Raw genomic sequence first — 16,198 nt, 5'->3', positions numbered from 1 at the left:
ATATGCAGTTCATAAGTCGAAAAACTTCCAGTTTCATCTCCTCGATCTGTTTGTTGAGCTTGCATTTTCTTGCGATTAGTCGCACTAAGAAACGTTTGCTTCTGCAGTATGTCCAGTTTTGTTTTTAAGGATGCATTTAGAAATTTATGTTCCATTTTGATAAATTGTATAAAATTTTTATGATCAACTTGATTCTGTTCCGGTGAACAAATGAAAAACAGTTGAGTGTTAGAAATTTTTTTTAAGTTTGAGAGGATAATCAAATTGCCAACTGAAAGTTATCAAATACTAAGTTGTGGAGTTTAGATGCGATTATCCTTATACAGATTTTTGGATATTAGTCTTACATTTCTAGAACTTTACTGAACGGTGTAAGAGTTTTTTTGATATATTTTTCCCATCAACTGTTTGGATGGTTTAAGCGTAATTCTTTAATTATTAGTAAAACCAGAATCACCCAATTTTGAAGAAAAATTTTGGTTAAAAATTTCGGTTGAAAAATTGTGCAATAATAATGTGCCATAAATGAAGCCATAAATGAAGACAACTTTTGGTGTCTTCATTTTTTGTCTAATCTTAATCCAATTTGAGAAAAATGTTCTTGAAATTTCGATTGTTGTTCGTTGTATCCGCTGAATTTAATTCAGCACTGTACATTGACGTTTAAAAACCTATGTTTTATTTAGTCTACCTTTGCAGTTCATCTCCATTGGATCTTTTACTAGATCACTGGCCACCTCTGCGCCTTCCAGACACCCTTTACACACGCTGCCTCCCTCCACGTCCTCACAACCATTCAAGTGGTGTTCCGCACAGAAATCCAACCCATGGCTCAAACAAGTCTTCTCCGCCACTAGTGCAACATAGTTGTTTGCCTATCATTTTGTAGATACGCTTTACGCGGCAAAGTAATTTCAGGCAACCAGCTTGAAGCCTAACCCGGAGGTTAAACACATTTAGGTAGACAAAAGCTCTCTTAACTAAAACGCATTAAACTCTGACTTTCTTGAAAGAGCTTATCTTTTAAATTGCAGCGCACAAGCGATTCGAACGCGCAATCATAAGATTGCTGGGCACCATCACTACATAACGCATCGACTCAATGCCAACATTAGCAACTTTTTGCTTGAGCGCAACTGGAAAAACTAGAAAGGTACGTTTTAGACTATACCCTGAATTGACTGGGTTCATTGGTGTTGTAAAATCGGGCGACCCTTCAAAGAACTATGATGTCTCAACTGAAGTTGAATAGAACTGAAGTTGAATGCAAAATTCAGAAAGAGAAACATTGCCGTATGTTTTGAGGTGAACAGAATAGTTTCCTATCCGAGTGATGACTTCGGTTCTTAAATAATTTATGAGAGGGGTTAAATTAAAGAATGATCGCGCCCAAATCTTGCTCGAAAGTTGCCCAGAAACCGACGAAAGCAGAGCATGAGAGCAATTTTTGAGGGTTCTGCATTTCAAAAAAGTTTTTTTATATTTTCACGGCCCAAAATATTATCAACGCGAGACTCCAACTTAACTTTGGCGATTGAATTTATTTCGACTAATCATCTGCGAGTATTTTTTCAAGTTTCCATATTTGATCAGATGATCTCTTTAACTATTTCCCCCTATGTTACCTAGTAATGAACTGCCCCACCCCTACAAAGTGAGTTAAGACCGATGTGGTTAACTCATAGAGTAATTTCGGATAGAGTACACCGTCTGCTCGTCACGCTATCTTATTTTCGACCGGATAGATTCGTGCAACTTCTTAGTCTAATACCGATCCTAATCTTACTCTTATACTTTCTAGTCTCAGGGTGTTTAACTAGTCTCTGCTAGGCTCAATAGATCTAGGGTATACTGGTTTGTTGCGGCTGCTGAAGTTCTCTTGGAGAGACAACTAATTTCTAAGTTAAATTCAAATCTCTCTGGTGCTGAAATTACAAGTAATTTCAGCACTTACAAATAAGTGGGTTGTTAGTTAGATGGATCATGATTGGTTAATATTAAATACTTTACAGTGGTAAAATATCTAATTTATCCAATCATAAAATATAGTTTAGATCAGGTTCCACCCATCCGGGTTTTACAGAGTTTTTTAGAATTATCTTTCTGCAATTCAAAGGATGGATGATGAACGTTGGTATTTGACAAACATCGTATTCTTGTCCGGTTTCTCTTGTTAGAGAAGTTCCAGGATGCTGGAGATAGGGACATCAATCGTTGTGTCTTCTTGTGACAACGACTGTGTTTCCCAACGAAATCAATCTGATTTCAAAATGGTTTGCTATGACGGGTTTTTCTGTATTATGTAGAGAACTTGCTTTGTGTTCGACCTCGTCTGGGAATGGCGTGGAGATTGTGCGTGGAGGGGATACCTTGTAAGTCGGATCTGTACGTATACTTCAACATCGAGGTGGTCATTGGTCTAATTCAATGAAGTCCTTTTCTGCGAAGTCAAGTCGTACTCTAAATCCTTTGAGTTGTGATTGTGGACGGCATATTGGTTGTGGTTGGCCATTCTTTTTCGAGTGCAGTGGGGTCATTTTGTCTTTGGATGTTCGTCTTTGTTGTTGTATGCTGATCTATATGCTGCAAAGTATGATTTACATTTTATAAAATTTTTATTAGTTCAGTGTTTTTATTATGATTTTGGTTAGTTGTTTTCACAAAAGCTTTTTGTTTTAGTTCGGTTATTTTGAAGAGTTACTCACCCTTGAGTACCTCTTATTAAAAATAGAAGTGTGGTCAAAAAGCGTGGATGTAGCGCGGTGGGTTAGGCCGGCTATAGAGCATGCTCAGGACGTCCTCTCTGGTGGGTTAGGCCAGGAGTGGGAGTATGATTTCGTGCGGTTTCTGTGAGAGGTCCTATTATGTGATAACGTTTTATGTTGGGTTTATGGTGGTCTTTCTTATGTTCCGTTGGTTGTGTCCTTTTTTCAATAATCAAATTGTTTTTCTTATGGGTTTGTCTTTCGACTTTTTCGTGTTTTATTATTTCTTTGTTAGACTTTATAATAGTCTTCAAAAGAATCAACTGGGTTAATCCGGTTTGGGTACCGTTGGTTTTCTTTTCTTAGTCATGCTGTTATTTTATGATTTTTGGTGTTTAGTAAGCTGCGTTGGTTAGTTTGGTTTAGTATATAAGTCCTTTCCAACCGGGTTAAAGGGAAGTTTGAAACTTGTTATCTTGTGTTAGAGTTGTTGAGTGTGAAAACTTGAAACTTGAAATTCATTATTTAAACAATTCTTCGTGGGCGAGCTGTACGAGTTTGGATAGAATTCCTGTGCGAGTGAACGAAAATATCAAAAGGTTAGTACTGCATTTTTATTTTATTAATTTACTACATAGAATTTTAATTTTACTGCTAGTTTTGGGGAAAAGTTAAGTTACAAATTTTCATCATTATGAAATTTACTGTTTTTGGGGAAACAATTTTAAAATTAATTTACTACATTCGTATGAATTTTATTATATTTATCTAGTGCAAAATATTAATTGAGTTTAGAAGAATTTTAACAAGTTTTTATTTTTCTTTTCTGTTTTTTGCAGATGATCGTGGGATGAAGACTAAAAATCTAAATGAGACATGAGTAAAGAATGGTTAGTATTAATTTAAATTTAGTAGTGAAGAATATGTATAAATTATACTTACCTGTTAGTCGTCGGGGAAAAAACCGTGGGGGAAGATGTCGTGTATCATGTCTGAATTTGTTAGTAATTTTGCTAGTATGCGAATGATGTTTTTAGTTTGAAGCAGTGGTCAAAGCAATTGAAGTGCTTTAATAGTTTTTAGTTCTTCGGTGCCAACTGCAAACTCATAAGGTGTGTTTTGAATTAGATTATATATTTTGTGATTGTATTTAGTATTATGGATGAATTCTAATATAGGGATTTCTATAGGTTGGATAAATTCATGTGGGATAAGGAAGGGTCTGGATTCTTCAGCATTAAAGGTCTTCGTGATGGGACAAAATATATACATTTGAGTTATTGGGTCATAATTGCGGAGGATGCCGTGGAGCTTAGTATCTTTGATGCAATATGTGAAATTTAGAAAAAATGGCGAAGTGTACTTCGAATTAAGAAACTGAAAACGGTGGTGTGGTTGTCTTGATGGAGTGTGTAGATCAAAATGATTTTGTATGAAGCGATAATATGTATATGTGTGGGTTTGTTTAGTGCGTAACATAATGTCGTGTGAGCAGTGCAAATCGCGTTCATGTGGTGCAAGGAAGTGGAAGGTTAGTGAAAATAATTGAAATTCTTCTTTAAAACTTTCGTAAGCTTGCATGTCAGTTAGTGCTTCAGAAATGATGTGATCATATTTGCGATCAAATATATTGAGTGTGAATACATATGGTGTTTTGATGAAAAATTTTTCTGTTAGTTGTGGGTTAGCGAAGCGGTCGTCATCTAAAAATTGGTCTTGATTAGTTCGGATGATATTATGGTCGTAATATTTTAGTGTAAATTCGTTAGCTCGAGGTGCAGTGAAAGTTTTTGGTGATTTTTTATATCCTGTATAAGTAAATTGTCTATGTGTTAGTGGTGTGGTGAGTCGATATAGCATATCTTTATTCCTTTCTATATCGTTATGAGTATTAGATAACGGTAGGCAAAGGGGATTAGTAAAAAGATAATATGTTGTCCAATGAAGTGTAGGCATTAAAACATGTTCATCTACAAAACTACATGTGTCGTTAGTGTCGTGAGGGGTGTTTAAAGTATACTGTGGAAATGAAGGTAGGGTGATTGCTAGGAAATCTTTCGTGTTGGTGTGATGTGGATGATTAATATATTCACGGGCTGTTCCTGGTTTGATTGGGAATGGATGGTTTGAGAATTTTCTTTTAAAAGTGCGATAAGCTCTATTAGTGCTATTTGATGATTCGGTGGATGTGGGTGATTGTGCTAATGATGCAGTATAAGCTGAAGAGGGTGTAGGGGTAGGTGGGTTTGAGGATTCTATTGTGGAAGAAATCTGATTTATAGTGAGGGTGTTAGGGTGTAATAGTTGTTGTTGTAGGGTGATAAAATTATCGAGTTCTTGGGAGATTTGGGGAATATCAGGAGAATTGGATGATCGGTCTGAATGAAATGAAGAGTAGGTTGGGGTTACTTGTGAAGCATAAGAGGGGGTAGAAATGGACGGGAGTGGGTAATTTGGTGGGATTGGTTGAAAAGGGGGTTTTGAAAAAACTGAGGAGTTGGTTTGAAAATTATTGGATGGAGATGGTTCGGCGTCTGCAAATTCATCAGGGGTTTCTATATTAGGGTTATTGAGTTGTGAAATGGAGTATAAAACTGAAATATCTGAATTAGTGTCTGAATTCATGCTTGATGTTATATTACTAGTTGGGAAATCGGGTGGCGGGAAAGCAAAAAGTGGAATTATTGTAATTGGAGTGTTGAGGTTGGTTGGATGGGAATTTGAGCGGTGTAGGGATCCAAGTTGTCGGCTCATCGTGGGCTAAAAAATTTATTATTTTGAGACTGAAAAGCGGTGGTATGGGGTTGTTCGATAATTTGTTCATATGTATTTTCATCTTGTGAATGATGTGTCATTATATGTTGTATGGGACTTTGCGATATGTTTGGTCTAAAATTTGGATTATGTGTTATTGCTAAGTTTCGGAAATTTCGTGGGACTAAGGATAATGAATGGTTATGTGGTAGGGGTGGCAACTGTGGTGCTGTAGGCGTTACTTCTACCTTATTATGTTCTTCGTCGTACGTGTTCTGTCTTGTCGCTTTTTTTGTGTTATATTCTTTTATTTGTGCGTCTAGAAGAATTTTGTTTATTGATGATGAAAAAATTCCAAAAAATCCTGCAAATAGTATGCGTGCTACACTTGCTTGTCTATTTACTTGTGTGTGTATAGCGCATGTATTATAGATTCCTTTTAATAGTGAAAAAAGAAATCCTATAAAGTTAAACATTGCGTATAAGATAGTTAATTTTTCTAAGATGTAATAGGGCCATCCTAAAAAATCGAGAATTTCTTTTTTTAGTGTAACAAAGCTAAAAATGTTTATAGGTGAAATATCTTGTGGTCTGTATTTTTCACCGTTTAGATATATATAGTCTTTAATGTCTTTAAAATATCCGCTATAATCTTGTGTATAGATATCTGCAAATCCTGCTGTTTCGGCAAGTTTGCGTAAGTTTTGGTCAATTGATTGTCTTTGTATAGTGTCCATTTGTGTTAATAATTCCTGGAATTGTTGTGTTCTAATGTGATGTTGGATATCGGATTTTGAATATATTCCAATTGATTGTAAATCGATATTTGGGTTCCGAGCAATAGCTCTAATGCTTTCGGGTGAAAATTTTTTGAGTGATTGCATTAATGTGGGGTATGGGGTAAGAAGATAATATTTATCTTCATCTGGGTTCAATTGTACTACATTGTGGCTATTTTCTGATCCACATGGGATTGCGGTATCCCAGAAATATGTTCGTCTTGAAAGTGTGTCTACAAAATGTACTTTATTTTTATAAAAGATAGGGATTCTTTTATAGCATCTTTTATCTTCAAAAACATATAATAGTGATACTTTTTTGGTACAAGTATAAAACCATAAAATGTTTCCTTCGTAATCTAAAAAATTTGATCTATTTCCTGATAGTAAATATCCTACGTAGGGTATTTTTAATACTGCTAGTGCAAGTGATTGTAGGATTTGTGTTCGTTCTAATTCGCATAATTGGTGAAGTGTTTCTAATTCAGAGAGTGACATTTCCTGAAAAATTCGGCTAATTGTGTAGTCTAATTTCATATCTAAGTGGATATCGTAGTGGATAGTACCAAAATAAGAATTATTCATTAGTGATAGTTCTTGTAAACGTGTGCTTCTAGTGTCATGTGGCTTTAGATGTCCACCAGGTTGACCATTACTTTTTTGAAAGTTAACTGGTATATGTGATGTTCTTTCGTTTAGAGGATGACCTGTGGCATAAGGGTCAATTTTTATTTTTCCAGTGGTCATGTCGAAACCTTTTTCGTATTCAACTAATATTTCAGAATATTGTGTTTTGTGAAGTGGATTTCTGTATTTGCATGCGAGTTCTGTTTCTTGATATATTTGAAAACGTGTTAATTTATTTTCTATATTATGGATGTTTCGAAAATCAGTACTTTGTTTTCGTGATGGATTTACTTGTTCATATGGAATTGATTGTATAAAATATTTTTCGTGAAATTTTATCATTCGAGCGTGTATTTTTGCTACTTGAAATGTTGTACATGTATCTTCGGGAAACCAAACAATTGTTGCTTGTGTTCGTGTTGTAGGGTCACAAAAACCTTGATCGTTTTTACAAGGTAGTCTAATTCCTTGATAGATCATTGTGTTGTCAGATAAATCTCGTGTGAGTTGTGTTTTTTCGAGTTGTATTTTCCAATCGAAAAACATTATTTCTTGATATCCTTTATTTTTGGTGTCTGCTTTGCAGTTTGATGGATTATTTATACCAATGTGTTGTATCCAGTGCTTATCGTGTATGTCATAAGTTAATCTTCCCTGTGCGCCGTTGTATGGGTATTTTTCATCTAGTTTAATGTGTCCTTGATATCTTTCAAGTTCTGCTTGATGTACAGAATCGGCAAAGACTTGAAAATATACTATTTTTCTGTCAGTGTTTTTATTTCTTGTGATGTTTAGTCTGAGTAGCTCGTTTTTACAACCATCGGGATTGAGATGTAGAAGTCGTTCTATATTACTTTGGTAGAATGATTCATGGTCAAGTCGGTTTTTATTTCCGTTTTAAACTTGTGAACAATGTACTTTCTTTTCGAAAAATGTTGCTGTAAATTTATATCCTATGACTGTTGTTTCTCGGGCTTTTGAATAGAGTGTCGCTATTACATTTGTAGTTTCTATAGCTTGTGGTTCTGTTTCGCATTGTGATACTTGATTTATTGCATATTTGTGTAGTGTTTTTTGTTCATTTTCTTCACAATCGTAATGTGTTACTAATAAGTCTTGGGGTCCTGTGCGGGGAGAAGGATTTATGTTGTGATCGGAGATTATTAGCAAAAAGGAGTTGGAGAAAAATCAATATTTTTAGTTTATACATGTGTATTATAATCCTGAGTACGGGTTATAAAATGTCATGTAGCCAATTGTCTTTTTGGTATATCTGTCGTATTTATATATTACTTCAGTTGTTATAAATGGTGGTGGTAGCGATTGAGCTGTTATATTTGGTGGGTTTAATGGGTAAGGATGTTGAGCAATGTTGTTTAGTTTAACCGTGATTTCAAATTTTAATTGTAGACTATTTTGTTGGAGTGTTTGGATGTTATGGTCACGAATGTCTTCGTGAATATCTTGTCTATATTGTAATCTATTAAGTGCCCAGTTGTGGAGTCGGTTCCTTTCTGGGTGTTGTCCAAATAATGGTGGGGGTGCTGTGAATGTATTCCAGTCTAATCTTAAAGGGATACTTGTTGATGATTGTTCTCGATATCTAGCGTCGAGGTTATTTGGGAAATTGAAAGGAAAAGGCGTCGGTGAAATCTGGCTTATTGATGGTGTTGATGGTAGTGATAATGTTTCTGGTAGTGATGATGATGTTGTTGTATCGGTAGAAATATCTATTGGATCATTTATTAAATTTGGTTCACCTTGTGTGAATGATTGTGTTGTCCAATATGGTAGTCGTGATGTTTGGTTTGGGGGGTTAAAGGGATTTTCACGTATTTGTTCAGATGTTGGTGTTGAACTTAAGTAATCTGAGGGTATACATGAGGTGCTACGTTGTGAAAGAAGTGTAGGGGTTTCCGGTAATATGCTAATTGGGTTTTCCGGAGTACTTGGTGATGGGGATTGGGGTATATCAAAATGAACTCGGGGGGTTTGAAAATTTCTATTTCGTCGTGGATGTATAATTTGTCTAATTATTTCAACTGTATTTTGGTTTTGACTAATATTTCGTATTCTACTTAATTCTTGTGGTAGTGTTGGAAACAAGTTATATGTTGGTTCACTTAGAGGTGCCTGTCGCTGAACTGGTTCTAGTGGTTCAGATAAGCGAGCGTGTCGTTCTTCAAAAGTATATGGGTTATCTTGGAAAGAAATTCGTGTAGATGTTTGGGGGTTTTGGGTAGTTGTAGGTGGTGTCGGGTTTTCTTGGGATGTTGTCGGTGAAGACTGACTGTGTGATTGTTGGTTAGCAATTTTTGAGGGTTTTTTAATTGATTTCTTTTTAGTGAAAAAATTTATGTTTATTGTAGTATTCTTCTAGAAAAAAGAATTAAAAGGATTGTTGCTAAGGCCAATGTTATGACTGCCTTCTTTATACATTTGCATATTGTCAATATGAGGGATGATAAAAATGTTATAAAAATTACAAATAGTAAAAAAATATCTGTTCTACTAAAAATGGTTCGTATCATTTAAATAATTTTTGGGTTTTCGTACCTGTGAATATGGTCAATGGCTTGGGAAAGTTGGAGATATATTTCAAATATGGAATAGAAAATTAAAAAAATATTGCAAAAAATGATTAAGATTATTACAAAAGCTTCAAAGGTATCAAAAAGAAATATGAATAAAAGTTTAAATATTGTTAAAAAGTTTATGAAAATGTTGAAAATTATGTTGACTGATCGAGAGAAGAGCATTTAAGAAATGGCTTCTTGATCGAATATTTTTTGTTGTTTGGGGCAATTTTCAAGTGTGGTCGAATTATTTATTGGCTTTTTGACAAGTGGGTTGAGTTTTGTGAAAAATTGTTGGGGGCGAATTTTATGGTGTTTGGGAGGTCTTCTTTTACTTTATTTTTATTTGTCAGGTGATCTGGGGTATTTTTGAGATTTTTGTACTTTAGGCTAAATTAATATGGTCGTACTTTTACTTTAGGCTAATTTAACATTTTTGTTTGGGGGGTTTTTGAGGTCTGAGTTGGGAAATATTGTTGATCTTTGCGTTATTAGATAAGGGAGGGTTATGATATTATGGTGGTATTTATTTTACTTGTCAAGTTTGAGTGGTTTGCTTATTTTTGACCTGGAGGTTGTAAAGTTATAGTTATAGATATGCCTGGAGGTTAATATTTTCGTCTAATTGGTTTGTGTTAGAGTTGTAGAAGGTGACGGATTGAATGAATCCTATTGGCTAATTTTGAACTAGAATCGCTGCGTGTTTGTCAGCATCTTATTTTGAAAAATGAAAGTTCAAAACGTTTCAGAGGTGCAAAGATTATTTTTTTTAAAATTAAAGCTGTTTTTGAAATTCAACTTTCTTTAATATTTTAGATTGTGGAATGAATGTTTTGTAGTTTTTGCGTGGTTGATTTCTAAGTCATGATGACTCTCTTTGTTCTGATTTCTCGACTTGTTCTTGGGGTATAATTTTTTCTGTCATTCTTCTGTTTTTTCTTTCTTTTTGAGGTATATTTTGATCTAGCTTTTTTGTATTGTTTTTGGTTGTAGTTGATTTTTTATTTTGTTTTTCAAGGTGAATGTCATTTTGTTCATTTCTTTCATTTTCCGTATGTAGGTGATTTTGAATATCTTTTAAACCTGTGGAAGAATATAATTGAGTTAATTCACATAGTGCGTATTCTTTTGGGTAATAAGGTAAGAGATTGTTTCTATGTTGAACAATTTCTTTTTGGTCTGAATCGGTGAATTTATGTTACGTCAGTGGGTTTGGCAGTTATTTGGTATGGTCCTTTACGAAGGGGTTGTAATTTTTTAGAAATTCCTTTTTGTGTATTAAAATTTGGTATTAAGACAAATGTTCCAATTTTTAATTCGGAGGCTGGTGTAAAGCGTGAATTTATTTGTTCGTTAATGTTTTGTCTTTGTAACAATTTTTTTGTTACTTTTTGGTAAATTTCGTTGTGTTTTTTATCTCTATTTAAAATCCATTCGGTGTGTGTACCGGAGGCTAATTTAAGGATTTGTGGGTGATGAAAACGATCTTCATCATGTGTGTGTAAAGGTAGGTCATAACAAATTGAGTCTTTATTCGGTTGACAATGACCTTGTGCATTTTTATGAGAGTTTGCTGTAAACATAATTAGTTTACGTGGCTTTTGATTAAAAACCATTTCATATGGTGACATTCCTAGAGTTGTCGTGATTTGTGAATTATATGCTAAGGGAAATAATTTTACATCTGCTGACCATTCGGTGTATCTTGTATCATTTCCATTTATGATACATCTAAGATATTCTTGTAGTGAACGGTTCATACCTTCGACTAAACCGTTTGTCCAAGGTGCATGAGATGTACGCGGTTTGTGCTCAATGTTATATAAATGACATAGTGTGATGATTTCATTATTTAGGAATTCTGTACCGTTGTCTGGAAGTAAAATTTCGGGTAATCCGAACTTGGCTATCCAGTGTTCATAAAGTGTTGTGTAAGCGTAATAAGCGTTACAATGTGGTACTGGGTTAAGTGCTACATAATGTGTAAACGCGTCAACAATTACCATAATGTAGGAGTTTCCTTCAGATGATGGTGAAATTGGTCCTTTTGTATCGAATGAAATACGATGGTTGAAATATAAACTTTGTCCTTTAAAATCTTGTTTTTGTGCTATTTGTTTTTGATTTGGATAACGCTTATTTAGCTGACATACTCTACAATCATTGCATAGTACTTTTATCCAAATTGGTGCATTTGGGAAATAAAAATTTTGTATGAAATTTGAATATGTTTTCTCTGATCCAGAGTGTCCTTTAATGTTTTGTGTATGTGGTGTGATTACAAGATCGTATTTTTTGTTATCTATTTCACAGTTGTGTAAAACGGTTGTTTGTTTATTTCCTAGATTTTTGAATGACATAAGGTTTAGGATGAAGGATGCAAAAAGTTGTTAGATGATGTCTACTTTCTTAAACTGTTAGTCCTTACGATTTTTTGGTTAGCTTATCCTGGGTCTATTTGTTCAGGGTTGGAGAGAAAAGTATATCGATTCCAAAGAATGATTTTTTACTTTCTCGTGGCTAGTATAAGCTAAGGTGTTAACTTACTTAATCTTACTTAGGGGTAGTGATTGTGTTCAAGGGTTGGAGAATAGTAAATCGATCCACAAGGTTCAGGTATAATTAGAACGCGAGTAGTTCGTTAGATACTATTTTAAACTTACTAAGTCTAAGATTTATCCTGGGTCTGGTAAGAGGAGGGTTCAAGTGAAGGATGAATAACCGAAGTTCTTCACTGTTTATCCTAATTTGAATGGTTAGTTTTGTTGAAAAATTTCTATTAGTCTTGGGTTTTTTGGAAGGGTTGGATAGTGAATCGACGTTTGAGGTCGTTAGACATTTGCTAAGTGGGTGGGGGAGAACAAAATTGTTCTTTTTGATCCAAGGATAGGCCTTGATGATCAGGTTACTGAATTTAGTGAAATAGGAAATTAATTAAGATCCAAGGATAAGCCTTGATGATCTGATTTTAAAATTAAATGAATTTAAGTTTAAAATGGTTTAAGAAAAAGATTTAATTTTTTAATGGTATTAGTGAGCTTATGATTGCTGTTATGTTTAGTTGATGAAGCTGGGACAACAGATGATTTTATGATTACTAACAATTTATTGTCATGCTACTAATTTTTGTTTTGATTTTCAATAAATATTTTTCAAACGTGTTTTATATAAGACTGCAGAATTTAAGAAAACGATCTGAGATCTTTTTATCAATCGTTATTGTATATTAATAATTTTGTTTAGCGCCTGAAATGATTATGAAGATTGACTTCAAAATTTTATGTTTGCAAATGAAAATCTAAATTCATTGCTAATAAGATTCTAAATATAAAAGTTTGTGTTGGCTTTTGCCGTACAATCGTATAACTATATGGTAAGTTTCTACTTTGTCGTATGTCGTCTCTTGTTCGAGGTCTTCTTACGATTCCGGGTAGTTCTGTTATCGTTCGGAATATCGGCTCTGATCTATTGAGTCGTAGAGACATTTCGATTAAATTATCATCGTATAACAATTTAAAAATGTTTTGTCTAAATTCTAGTCTATTTTTGGTTAAAGCTAAGCTATTAAGGTCTTATTCGAGACTTATGGTCGCACCAGATGAGTTAAGACCGATGTGGTTAACTCATAGAGTAATTTCGGATAGGGTACACCGTCTGCTCGTCACGCTATCTTATTTTCGGCCGGATAGATTCGTGCAACTTCTTAGTCTAATACCGATCCTAATCTTACTCTTATACTTTCTAGTCTCAGGGTGTTTAACTAGTCTCTGCTAGGCTCAATAGATCTAGGGTATACTGGTTTGTTGCGGCTGCTGAAGTTCTCTTGGAGAGACAACTAATTTCTTAGTTAAATTCAAATCTCTCTGGTGCTGAAATTACAAGTAATTTCAGCACTTAAGAATAAGTGGGTTGTTAGTTAGATGGATCATGATTGGTTAATATTAAATACTTTACAGTGGTAAAATATCTAATTTATCCAATCATAAAATATAGTTTAGATCAGGTTCCAAAAGAAATAAATCAATGGTTGAGTATAAGTAAGTTTTGTAGCTAGTACCAAATCCCCCCTTTTCCAAAAGGTGGGAGATCCTTACTAGACAATGAAATTTGGGTCAAATAAGTAAAAAATACTAGACACAATTTTACCTCTGAGAAGTGTAGACTCGTAGAGCAGGCTGCGAACAGCCTGACAACTGAACTGCTCTTCATCAGTGAGCATGAAACACGTCTCCCAGAGGGGCTCGAACTCCTGCGCCAGTCGCATGTCATACCGGACGCTGGAAATTAATAAGAAGTTAGGAAAACACCATTTGGTCGCGGTGGTAAAAAAATACCCACTTTGGGAAGCGTTGGTTGCAAAAACTAAAATTGCCACCTTTATAAAGAAACAACTCTTTAAAATCGTTAAGCATATGTAAATTTTGTAGTTAGTAACGAATCTCCCACGGGGAAATAATTTTAAAAAATCCGTCCCATTTTAGTTCAAACCAAGAGATAATTTTTAAAGCTAACACTCAACAGCTCAAAAAAAGATTTTCAGCAGCAGCTTCAAAAAATTAATTAACAATAAAGTCTTTGTGTTCCAAACTTGGATGTCTGATTACTTCAAAAGTTTAATGGTCTAAACACTGAAAAAGTTTTTTAGCCATCACATGTTTTTGTTTTCTTAATCTGTTTAAACAATTGTTTGGTAGTAAATAGATCGAAAAAAAAATTACTAATAATCACATGTTTAAACAGAGTAGTTTTAATACCTGAGGTCGATTCCGAGTCCGCAGAAGTGACTGGAGGGACAGAACATTCCGAGCTCCCACTTGAATGCTTCCATGTTATCCACACACTGTTCCAAACTCACACCCACACGAGGAACCTAATAGAGGGTAGAAGTCATAATAAAAGAATTCGTTAAAAAATGAAAGAAGTTTGGTTAGTGGTTGGTTATACGTGAGTATAACCCGGGTTGACATTTTCGAGATTTATGTTTCGACCGGCTCGGCCAAAATTGCAAAAAAAAAGATTCTGCTCGGTCCGCCTCGACGCAAACTGTCTGCTTCGACCAATAATTTTTTTCAGTCTGTATAACTTAAGCAATCTTGATGATTTTCAGCACAAACTAGTGAAATAAGTTCAATAATTTTGTTGTGAAATGTCAAAACTTAATTTTTTGATTAATCGGGAATCTCATTTCGAAAATGTGTCAAAATTCTGAAATTTATTTTATAGAACATCAAAACTTCGTCATTTAGTTAATTCTCTTTGGCGAATAATCGCCCCTGGTCTAAACTCATGAGAAGCCGACTTCTTGGGTTCGACCGATTTCCGAAAATTCGATAACACGCTGAGCGTGCTACACATGAAAGGGCGGAAGATATTATATTTAACAGTTTAATGTTGATTCTAAATTATTATTACAAAATATAAGGCCCACCTGTGCTATAGACGAAACTGGATTCTTTGGAAGTACGAAGTCACAATTGACAATTCTCATGCCAGTATTACTGGGACAAGTGTAATCTCCAAAAACAAAAGAATTCAAGTAAATAAAGAAAAAAATATGATAAACGAAGAATATTTTCATTTTCGTCGAAAGATGATTGCCCAAATTTTAAAATTATTTTGCGAAGGAAGGTTTTGCTTCAGAATGATAGTCCAATTTTTTAAATTCGTTTTTATTATAAAAGAATAATTGTATAAAACGAAAGAAAACCATTGCCATTTTCATGTTCAGAAAAAATTTGGCGTCTCTATTGTTAAGTTTCCAGGTGGTTAAAATACTTAAGAATCATCCAAAAATTTAGAAAGGTCCGCAAAATTGCTTCAAAACTCTTCAAAAATCCACCTGCACAAGCATTTTTTCATTAATAAAATGCTTTTGTATTTTTTGGGGGTATTTGTAAGGAAATAAGAACAAAATTTCAACCAAAAGAGGGAAAATGAGTGAAACAGTCGCCATCAAGATTTATTAGTTAAAAATTTATGACAGTTGGTGAAAACTGAAGCAAATAGGTTCGCTTTTGTTTTTTTTGGCTTAAAATTTAATGCATTTAACTAATCACATTAAAAAAATTCAAAAAGAGAATTAATGAAAAACTGTTGAGAAAAAACACAAATTCAAGTATCAATAATTTTTTGAGAAATATTAACTTACAAGGCCAAAATTTGCACTGGGTATCCGCACTGTTTAATGTCTCGAGAATACTGTAATCTGGAAACACGTCTTTAAACGTGTTTCAAAATGTAAGTGGATTCCACTCGCAAAAAAACCGTGGATTCCGCGCATCAATAGCTATAACGCAACACATGTAACGTAGTTAGTCCGCAAATTTGAATGGTTTCAGCAAAAAATTAATGTGTTAGATAATGATGTCAGTGGATTCCGCAATTGTTAAGGGATTCCGCTGAATAGTATTTTGAAATGTAATTAATATAGACTTGTCTGTGCGCTCCACTAACTATTCCGGATTCCGCAAATTTGTTTATTTTTGGAGCAAGTTTGAGAGATAGTTTTTTTTTTAGCTTTTTGTTAGAGATAATCTAAACAGCAAAAAAGATCAAATAGAAGTAGCAAAGTTGCGGTTTCCGCGGCAAATTCGTTTCCAGCCTGTTCGGTAATCAAGTTAAGTTTCACAGAGTACACAATTTGGCTTCGTAATATAAAAATATAAAACCCGTAAATTGTAGAAATTGAGCTGGATAAAAACAACTCATACAGCAACAATAGCCTCGCACTGGGCCTGCTGTTCTTTATGCGTGGCGT

General features: G+C 34.3%; 1 protein-coding gene across 3 annotated transcripts in view; it reads right to left on the bottom strand.

Moving 5' to 3' along the window:
• LOC134855424 (latent-transforming growth factor beta-binding protein 2-like) overlaps positions 1-15,749 on the bottom strand; it is a 56,501-nt gene extending 40,752 nt beyond the window's left edge. For 2 of the 3 annotated variants that reach the window (XM_063871947.1, XM_063871949.1), the window contains exons 1-4: positions 14,870-15,200; positions 14,196-14,311; positions 13,588-13,718; positions 692-853 (exon numbers count right to left, since the gene is read on the bottom strand). In XM_063871947.1, coding sequence (XP_063728017.1) covers positions 692-853; positions 13,588-13,718; positions 14,196-14,311; positions 14,870-15,019 — 559 coding nt within the window. In that variant the 5' untranslated portion in view covers positions 15,020-15,200. Of the gene's footprint in view, positions 1-691; positions 854-13,587; positions 13,719-14,195; positions 14,312-14,869; positions 15,201-15,589 lie in introns of those variants that run through there. The other variant, XM_063871948.1, reaches the window with a different exon arrangement.
• Positions 15,750-16,198: the final 449 nt, after the last annotated feature.

This window comes from Symsagittifera roscoffensis, chromosome 10 (assembly GCF_963678635.1).
Source record: "Symsagittifera roscoffensis chromosome 10, txSymRosc1.1, whole genome shotgun sequence".
NCBI classification, from domain to species: domain Eukaryota; kingdom Metazoa; phylum Xenacoelomorpha; order Acoela; family Convolutidae; genus Symsagittifera; species Symsagittifera roscoffensis.
This window is presented reverse-complemented; position numbering and strand designations above follow the sequence as displayed.